This window comes from Anopheles arabiensis, chromosome 2 (assembly GCF_016920715.1).
Source record: "Anopheles arabiensis isolate DONGOLA chromosome 2, AaraD3, whole genome shotgun sequence".
In the NCBI taxonomy this organism is placed as follows: Eukaryota; Metazoa; Arthropoda; class Insecta; order Diptera; family Culicidae; genus Anopheles; species Anopheles arabiensis.
In genome coordinates this window covers 36,955,498-36,965,607 of record NC_053517.1, presented here as the reverse complement: position 1 = coordinate 36,965,607, position 10,110 = coordinate 36,955,498, and the positions used below count along the sequence as shown (strand labels likewise).

Genomic DNA, 10,110 nt, shown 5'->3' with positions numbered 1-10,110 from the left:
TTCACAGCAAAGTGGGCTCGGTGCTTGTAGCAAATCGTCTAGTCAAGCTTAGTCGAGTAAACCAAGAAAGAGATACTTCAAACTTCGTCTCTTGTTCGTCTGTAAGGTTTCATCCAATACTAAGCACCGACTTAGCACCACTTGGACACTTCCGGAAGGTGACGACGCGCCATGTGATACAATTTCAGCTTGAGAGCTCAAAACGGTAGACCAAACAAAACTGGAAAAACAGACATATCACATTTTCAGCCCATGGTAGAGGCAGCCCATTGGCGAATTGTTTGAGTTTTAGTTAATGAATATGTTTTGGTACTGTGTAGCTATATTTAAGAAAATTCACACCCCAATAAAGCAATAAAATGTTATCAAACCTGTTAGACAGTTTCTCTTCACTACTCAAGGAACAGAAGACGAACACGAAAGCGATCATGTGTTGTTGTTGATGATGATGATGATGATGATGATGCTGGCGAGTATGATGGTGATGATGATCAGCGCAAAAAAATAAGGAGAGCATAGAATGGAGAATTCGCGAGCCGCGCCAACAAAATGAGAGAGCAACCCGATGCAGCTGAGAGCTGAGAGAGTTGCATCTCGCTCATCCTGTGTGTGGTGTGTAAATATGAAGCCGATAGCGGTAGTGTTTGCCAATTGCTCTGCACAAATTATACAAGTTGGATGTTACATTAAAAGATGTGTGATAACGTGAGACAGTTGTTTTAAGCATTTTAAATAACTAGCTTGAAGAGTAAAAAAAATCAGGCACTAAAAACGATTTTTTTATGTCATAATTCAATGTAGAGGACACAAAAGTTGTTGGACAAAACTAGAAAACTAAACTAGATAACACGGCAATTGTAATTGTAAATAGATGCTATACCGGTTTCATATTTACACGAGCGCACCACTTCTCTCAGCGCGCGCGTGTGTGTGTGTGGTGCGCTCGCAAATGCACCCGGCGCTGGGCCACAACACGCTGGGGCTGTTGCCGCATTCGGCAACATTGGGGCTGTGCGCAGAAAAAGGCTTCATTCTGCCATCGACAGCGCGACCTCGCGGTTGTGTGTTTGTCGTCTGCACAGCCGTTTGCCCGCACAAGTTGCAGACATCGCCGGTGCAGTTTGAGTGTGCAGTTTTCTTTTTTCTTGCTGTTCGTTTGTGCGTGTGTGAGTCTGTCTGTGCGAGTGTTTTTGTGGACCTAAGCCACCCTTCTTACTGCGGTCGTTAGGAATCTCCCCAACACCACAGTGCCCAAAAAGGGGGGGTTTGTGATTTTGGGTTGGTTGTGTGCGGTATCGCCGAAAGCCTTTCCGGCCGTGTTGTAATTCGCGTTGGAAATCGGGAACGAGGGGACAAGAAGCGACTACCACAGAGCTGCAGAGAAATTGCACTGAGTGCAAACAGCACACCCGGTGCTGCATAAACGTGCAAAAGCACAGGGCAAGGAGGAGGGATGGATAATTAGGTGTCGGTTGCAGAAGATTGCCGATAAGGATCGAACGCCGGGCGTGTGCGGTGTGGAAGTGTTGTTGTGCTGCTGCCGTGGAGATGAGCGTCCCGGCGTTCGGTTTCACACCGTTGAGTGTGCAAAAATCATAGCCTGCTGAGCACGGCACGGCAAATAGCAGAAGAAAACGCACCGAACCTACGACAGTCCTTGTGTCAAAAACCGTGTCAAAGTGTCCTCCACCGCGGATGCGGTGCCAGAAAAAAAATCCCGGGAGGTTAATTGCAAGTGTGTACTTAGGTTAAGTGCGTTCGTTGCCGCGTGAAGCTTCGAACCGGACGTCCTACCACCACCGCACAGCGCCCCCGGGGGATGGCCGTTGCTCCAACCGGCCGACGGGTTACACTTTCACACGAGCCGTTTCTGCCGCGCATTTATGCAACCCATCAACGGTTGCACTGCCGTGTGAAAGTGGTCGACAGTGGTGGTTGCAGTCGGTGCAAAGGTGCAAACCTGCCTCGTACCCCCCGGCGACCAACGAGGGTGGCCGTCCCGATGATGCGTGTGCAGTTTTGCGTGATGTGAATGCTTGGTGAGGCAAGCGAAGGAAAAGAAATTGTGTATAAAAGTGTTTAAATTCCATTAAAATCAAAAGTGTAGCAATGTGATGCAGACGAATGTTGGCGATGAATTGTGCCGAACAAATATATTCAAAAGAAGAACAAACAACAAACCCGTGCTACGGTGTGCTCCGTAAACAGCGTGCTTGGTGAACGTGAAAGTGTCCCTAAAAGCGCACTGAAAACGCATCAGACAGAAACGTCAAGACCACACAGGCTCACGACGACGGTTGGGCCGATGCAATAGGAAACACACCACCACCACCAACCACCAGCAGCAGCAGCTCACCCTCTCCGCACAATTCCGAGTGCAGTGTGCCAAAGGACCGAACGAAACGCCACCCCACCCGCAGTAGGTCAAGGTAAGGGATGACTTTCTTTTCACTTTTGGCCTCCCACGAGCACAACGACGGATGCGTGTTTTGCTCCCACTGTTCGTTGTGTTCTTCGGTTGCTTTCTTGAGAAGGTAATAGTGATGGCTGTTGGTACTCTGTCTGCTGCTTCATTGCTGTGTACTTGGGTAGGGTTTTTTTGTTGTGTGTGCGGGCATCCTTTGGCGCTTTCTGTTGCTTGATTGCTGATTTCGTGATCTCTGTGTGGTCCGCGCCGGAGCGGGGGAGACCAGTGCGATGAGTGGTAATTGCAGCTTCAGGCAAAAATGAAAATTATACCCGTTTCGTGATCGTAAACGTGATCGATACGCGGTGTATATGCTGAAGACTAAGACAAGTGCCAAATGAGGAAGTTAAGCGTTTCTTTACGAAAAGATTCAATATTGCCGCACTTTGATGAGTTTATGGACAGAGGTTTACGGATATTTTCACGACATAACTAGCCGAGGCTTTATGGAGTTGATTGAAATAAGGCATTTAAGAAAAAAGTGAATGATTCGCTTACAGGATTTTTAATTTTTTGGTAATGATTAAACACATTTCTTATGGAACTACATAAGAACTACACTATGGAACATGGATAGCCATTGATTACAATTATATTAATTCTTGGCTTTAACAAAAAAAGTGAAAAATAAAACAATAAATGTATTCGTTAATGCTGGTATAATGCAAGTACATTGAAAGGGTTTCAGTATTTCCTACCTTGGTTTTTCCAAAGAAAAAAAAGCTCAAAAAAGCTCAAAGTTACCACTGTTGCTAGTCTGTCGCAAATCAAAAAGGCCTCTCTTATCATTGGCTATTAAAAATTGGTCCCGATTTTTATTTTTTCATTAAGTTTTGGTAACAGATGATCTTAACTATGGCCACTCTGAGACAGTTGAAAATCGTGTGTTTGCTACCTTGTATTAGTTAATAAAGGTTAATTAATACAACACAAAAACAAGCTGTAATTATTGCTTTTGATTTAAATTGGCACCTTCTTCTTCTTTTTTGACACAACACAATCGTTCTCCGGGCAATGCCTACGCCTACCACTACTACTGGGGGACTTGGCTTGGCTTTCAGTGACTTACGGATTACCCATAGCAGGATAATCAGTCCTACATATGGGGGCACGGTCCATTCGAGGCTTGAACCCATGACGGGCATGTTGTTAGGTCGTACAAGTTGACGACTGTACCACCAGATCGGCCCTTTAATTAGCACCTACCTAATGTTAATTATAGGTTTGTCTCTTCATTGCAATAGAGATTTTAGCAGCGTTCGATTATCGATTATGGTACGCGATAGTTACATTTCATTTAGCTTTTTATACAAAATATGCTAATTTTTCCAGCTATTCTTTAAGTACTATGATATACAATCATTTTCTATTTCTAACCGTAGCTGACACTCCCAGTTACATTTAAAAACAATATTGTCTAGTAAAGCTGCATCAATCGGTAAAGGGAAACGGGAATTTCCGTACATATCTTTTTGCTGCTCGTTAGAAAACGCAGGACACGCGTACACACAACAAGCAATGTGTTGACAATTGGAAAAAAATGGTGGCAAAAAGTATCAAAATGAATAAAATATCAATTGCGATAGTACACGTTACTTGTGCACTGTTCTTTTTTGTTAGCGTCGTACACTCTATCCACGTTCCCATACCCCTTTCATAGTTAATAGCTCTATCCGTTGATGAATATTGTATGTATTTAGAGAGAGAGAGAGACATTGCCATTCCACCGGCGTGGCGTCCCTTTCCCATGCTACCGTTGGGCAGCGCAGCGTCGATTTTATGTTGACACAGCTTTTCTATCCGTAATTGAAACATATTAACATTCCTTTCAAAACGCAATTCCTCAAACCACCGGCAATAAACCCTCCCCTTCCCCATTATCTAACACGAAGAACACGCATCTCTCACGCCTGCAACAAGCGTCGGCATGGCATGGCCAACACAGCATGGATGGCCACGCGTACAAATGATAATGTAACGGTAGCCGGGGCAACAAAAAACTGCAAAAACGGAGCACACTCATATTCCATTGCGGCTCGGATCGATCAACTTTCAAATTAATTTAAACATAAATCCTCTTTCCATCACCCGTGCCCGTCCCCCATTGTGTGAGTGTGTTTGTGCCTTGTGGGCAGGTCAACATTTAGCATCGCTTGCACTAAATTGTGCAAGCCACATACACGTGCAGCAGGGAGCATAAGTTTGTAAGGCATTCCACCACAACAACGCACGAAACTGTTCGCGAGGTGCTGCGAGGACGCCGGAATCTGACCACTTATTTGTCTTACACTTTTTGCTTGTCAAAGTCTGCATAGTTCGCGCGTAAAATGATCGCGTTGACTACGCTCAAGGGCGGCCAAGCTTCAAGGAGGTAGTATGCACCTACCGAAGGAGCAGTAGCACACACACACACGCTCGCACACGTAGCCATGGCTGGACCGAGGTCGAGAGCCCTGCGTGTTGGTCGCGCGAGTTTCCCGTATCGTGCCGCTCTTCGAATCCTGCGCGAATACCACGGATGTTCATAACAAAACGCTGTAAATGAGGCTATTAAATTTAACCTTTATTTACCGTTTCGTTTTCAAGACGGTCTCTCGCTCTTTCCTTCTCTTTCTCTTTCTCTGTCTCGCCCTCTCACATCACATCAGGTATCGCGGTGACGTTTATGGACGTGGACGTGAATCTGGGCACAGGTTGTGTAGTGCTGCAGCCTTTTTTTTTCAAACCTACAGATTATTTATACATTTCGAATTCCTTTTTTTTGCTTTTTGTTTTGACTTTTGCCCCGTGAGTCGTTTGTCGATGATGTTGCCATTCTTGCTGGTGCATTATTGCAGAAGCGTGCCGTTGCAACTACTGGTTCGTGATGCAACATTTGTTTCCTGGCGAGTATGCACCGGCCACCGGTACGGCATACTCGGTCGCGATTGCTAATCTTTGCAGCAATGCAGTTTAGTATTTGAAATAGATTCTTCGCAGAAGTTTGTACAAAAAATAACACTTGAATAGAGCACCTAGCTATGAGTAGGAGCTACGTGGAAGGATGCCAATGACATTTTCATGCTGGCGCAGAAACGTACATCGCATACAGTTTATATAACTAAGCTACAACTTAATGCAGGGATTAAATACCTCCACCGGTGTTATTGTGATGATGTTTAGTATAGGATAAGATTGCTGAAGATGTTGCCGTATGTCATTTATGATTGATCAAATATAGCAAAGACTTTCAATCTGGGCTGGGGAGAGCTTTGGCAGGTATTAGTTGTTTTTTTTTTTGTGTCAGAAACAAGTTACTACGGCATGCCAGATGTGATAATTATAATTGCGAGGAAAGCCTGCGGCCCGTACAATAAGTTCTACTTGCAAACCGAAATGCGCAATTTAAGATGAGTTTGACATGCCTGATCTGCAGCAAGGATCCTACATTCCGGTTGGGTGGTTCAAAAAGTATCGTTAGCTTTTACACGAATATAATAACTACAATGACTGTTTTAGTTGAATGCAAACATATTATATTTCTATATATTTCTTTGTGATGTCAAGTTTGTTTTTTTTTGCTTCATTTCATTGAGTTTATCTTAAACTAACCTAATTTTGTATACTTACTTACTTTACTTATCCGGCGCTACAACCGCTTTGCTGTCTTGGCCTGGCTCAGGAGTGTCCGAAACCGTTCACGGTCTTGCGCCTTCGTCTGCCAGTCCGATATTCCAGCCATAATGGCGGACGCCTCCACGCCATCTTGCCACCTCAGTTTTGGCCTACCATGCCTCCATGTGTCCTTTTGGACGGCCTAAAAAGACTTTACGGGCTGGGGTCGTCCGTTTCCATGCGTAGAACATGGCCAGCCCACCGGAGCCTGGCGAGCTTGATACGCTGCACGACAGTGAGGTCGCCGTACATCTCGTATAGCTCGTCCTTATAACGGCTGCTCCATTTCCCTTGCACACATACGGGTACCGGTACCGTATAGGTACTATATAGTCCCAGCTTCGTCCGTCGCGACAGGGTCTTTGAGGTGAACTGATTTCTCAGGCAGTAGAAAGACTGGTTAGCAGCCAGCATCCTTGCGCGTAACTCAGATACCTGGCTATTGCCGTTGCTGACCTTTGACCCGAGATAGGTGAATTCTAGGACGGCTTCAAATGTCCGTTCATCTATCTGATGTTGCCACCATCAGATTGATCTTTTCCTCGTTTATCTACAATCCCAAGTTCTCTGCCACCTGCTCGATCCCTTGGTAGGCTTCTGCTACATAGGAGAGCCACAGACCAATGATGTCTATATCATCAGCGTATGCCAGGATCTGGGTTGACTTATTTATTTATTTTTATTTATTCTCGAGTCACGGATGGCCCTCTCTAGCGCCAAGTTGAACAGGCAAGCCCGTCCCCCTGGCGCATGGTGAAGAACCGATCAGTGGTTCCAATTCTGTATAGACGTAACTAAATGTTAACGGTTTAGATTATGACGATCCATTAATTAAAAAAAAAAAGATTGCTCAGGCAATGCAATTTGCATATATATCATTTGCATATGAATGCGGAATACTGTTATTTTTAGTCATCTGGAAAACAATAGATGAAAGGATTATTACTTCTATAAAGAGTTTAAGGCCTATTGGCCTCATTTGTCCATAGAAGGATAGAACGCACATTTGATTGGGAAACCACAATTTGCGGGCAATGTTTTGTTCCTATTTGGTAGAGTTTTTTTTATTGAATGTTTTTTTTCTGCTGCTCAGGCCTGACTACTGTTCGAGCTGACGCCAAAACGCTAGAGAAAACTGGTCTTGTCATAGATATGGATATTATCTCATTTTTTCTTCCTGCTTTAACCCATATTTTTAAACGTTAGCGAATAGAGAATATATTAGTTCCCGTTGATCACATTGTATTGAACTTGCATATATAAATATGGAACTATGATTTCACATCGAATTCTCCAGCAGGTCCATAGTGATTAGTGCTTACAACGGAATCAAACAACCTGCTAAGTAGTGCCGCGCTTCATGTATCTTTCCTTAAAATTCATATGAATCGTTGCTGTGATGAATGATTAGAATCAATCAAATCAATCTTCCATGTATTTATGGATCTTGAAATCTTTAAAGATTCTTCAATCGTTTGGGGTTTTAATTAGTTGAAGATTAATGAACCTCTGAAGAACAATGAATAGTCAAGGATTCTTTAATCTCTTGAGATATGCATATGTAGGTGAGGTCTATGGACGTATGGATTCGCTGCCAGTGTGGCCCACTATGAAGATTCACGCAGATTCATGATTCTGATTCTGTGTTACCCATCTTTACATCTTAGTAAAAAGGCGAATGCTTAACTTTCCAATATACATTCATGTATCCTGCACCTTTTGTATGTGTCTCTCTATTTCTCTCCTTCTATTCCTTATTTTCAGATGCTCCAAGGCAAACGAAACCTCCTGAAGCTAGTGATAGTTCAACACATTTTCCTCTACATACCGTTAGCCGTTCTCGCTTCTAGCGTAGTCAGTATGAACGAACCCCACAATCTACTCACAGCAAGATGTCGCTCAAACTGTACGTACAACCAACAGGTTAGTACGGATAAAAAGAAAGTACGATACTCCTTTCCGTTAGTGGTGCATGTTCTCTCGAGCTAGAGAAAGGTGTGCTCGGCTCAACTGACCGCAACTAATCCGTTCTTCGTGCACATCTCCATTTCACAGTGCTACAGCATGTGCATACGCAACTATCTGGAAAACTCGGCCTACAAAAAGTACGGAGACTGTCCACCGAAACCACCGTCCAAGCTGGACAGCCTGTGCCTCAACACGTGCGACGGGCTGGACTACAAGTGTCCGGGTGTGGAGAAGTGCTGCGAGCATTCGTGCGGCCACAGCTGCCAAAGCCCGTACGGGTTGGATAAGGTCGCCGGTTTACCGCCCGTGCCGGGCCAGATACAGCTGGTAGAGATGGGCGGGTCCCGCACCGCCCAGATCCAGTGGGACGTGAAGCTGGAGAGTGAGCAAAGCCCGACGTACTACATTACCGAGTCGCGGTTTCACATCGGTTATGCTTACACCGAGCACAGGATGGAAAACGACTGGCAGCCACATGTGCTGGAAACGTTCACCCAGTACAACATGGGCACGGTGAAGCGGTACGAGGGGGAGATTAAGCTAAAACCGGGCCGCTGGTATCAGGTGCGGATGGCCGCTGTAAACCGAATGGGTACCCGTGGCTATTCGACACCGTCACGACCGTTTAAGCTAAGTGCAAGTATGTATCCACACACACTCACACACTTGCAGGTTGGAGCTGACTACTTGACCATTACATCTCGCCGTTGTCTTATTTCAGAGCCAAATCGACCGCAACCACCGAGCAGCCTCACTGTTGGCCCGCTGATACTGAGAGAAGACCGTACGTACAGCTGTCGGGTGAATTGGTCCTTGCCCCGATCGGACCTGCCGGTGGAAAAGTACAAGCTCGGCTGGAGCCTCTACCTAAACCATACCAGCAATCGGTCGAAAACGGACAAATCATCCCTGTTCAAGGAGATGGCCACCATCGCAGCGGTAAGCGGTTTGCGTTCACCCTTAAGTTGCGCCATTTGAAGCCTTATTACATTAACGTACGTTACAGCCTACCCGGTTCTATGACATCCAGGGGTTACTGCCGAACCGGTACTACTATCTACAGCTTCATGCAATCAGTGTTTACGGCAAGAAACGGCTCAAGTCCAACGCCATCCATCTGCTAGTGAACACCTCCTCCGCCTCACCCGTACAGGACGGTGGTGGTACACCGCTCAACCTGGACAACCTGCTCATGGGTGATGCCGGCTATCGACGATCGACAAAAAGCCAGCCCAGCCTCAAGGATGGCCTACTACATGCCGGATCCGGCCTGTCCGGCGCAGCAGGAACCACCGGTAGAGCAATCGGTCACGGAGTGCCGACGATGGGCACGATAAGGTACCACTTTGCGCTGCGCAAGTCGGGACTAGCCGTTCGGCTTGGCTGGTCCGAGCGGGGATATGGCCGTTACAAGGTGCACATGTGTCGTGGGAATCGAGAATGTCTCACGCTGCCACGGAACAGTGCGACCGGCAATGGCAACCACTGGCAGGATGCCGTACTGCGGCGCAATACGTACGAGTTCGGCAAGCTAGAGTTTAATACCCGTTATACGGTGGGCGTACGGATAGGCGGACATCGACGCGCCAGCCCCGGGTACGACATTGTCCGTACGTTCGTAACGCCCAAATGTGACAAGTTTCGTGATCAAGAGCTGCTACCATCGGAGTGTAACGTTCAATAGGGTGGGTGGGTGAGCAAGGAGTTGTACGCGGATGGTTAACGCAGGTGTGTTTTTGTGTGCATGTGTATGTGTGTATGTGTGAGTGTGTACTGGTGTGTGTTATCCTTTACTAAACTTGATGATTGCAATAGATGCTCTATCACCCCATCGGTTGTCCTTTGTATTCCACGTTTGCCTTCATCCACGCCATCTTCAATACCATAGAACAATTGAGCTGCCATCGTTAGATTTTTAAGCTACGTTTTGTATTCTAAGAGATGTCTGGTTGAAATAATTACACGTATGTGATTGCGCCCCGTTAGCAGGATGTGATCACTCCGATATACTTGGGGTAAAG

At 45.8% G+C, this 10,110-nt stretch overlaps 1 protein-coding gene across 3 annotated transcripts; it reads left to right on the top strand.

Annotated features, from left to right (window-relative positions):
• Nucleotides 1-1,039: 1,039 nt before the first annotated feature.
• LOC120896658 (anosmin-1) lies at nt 1,040-10,098 on the top strand. Of its 3 annotated transcripts, XM_040300953.1 has the most exons (6): nt 1,040-1,166; nt 2,103-2,429; nt 7,886-8,065; nt 8,177-8,729; nt 8,811-9,028; nt 9,096-10,098. In XM_040300953.1, the coding sequence occupies exons 3-6, from the start codon at nt 7,886-7,888 to the stop codon at nt 9,771-9,773; spliced, it is 1,629 nt and encodes a 542-aa protein (XP_040156887.1). In that variant the 5' UTR covers nt 1,040-1,166; nt 2,103-2,429; the 3' UTR covers nt 9,774-10,098. The 3 variants fall into 3 exon arrangements, with proteins under 3 accessions (XP_040156887.1, XP_040156888.1, XP_040156886.1); XM_040300954.1 differs by having other exon boundaries at nt 1,040-2,429; nt 7,886-8,044; XM_040300952.1 differs by having other exon boundaries at nt 1,040-2,429.
• The last annotated feature ends 12 nt before the right edge of the window (nt 10,099-10,110 follow it).

Excerpts from the sequence above, each read along its gene's own strand:
- LOC120896658 (XM_040300953.1), top strand. The coding sequence starts at position 7,886 with ATGCTCCAAGGCAAACGAAACCTCCTGAAGCTAGTGATAGTTCAACAC. Across the intron at positions 8,066-8,176 it reads TTAGTACGGATAAAAAGAAA|TGCTACAGCATGTGCATACG; the intron begins GTACGATACTCC and ends TCCATTTCACAG. Across the intron at positions 8,730-8,810 it reads ACCGTTTAAGCTAAGTGCAA|AGCCAAATCGACCGCAACCA; the intron begins GTATGTATCCAC and ends GTCTTATTTCAG.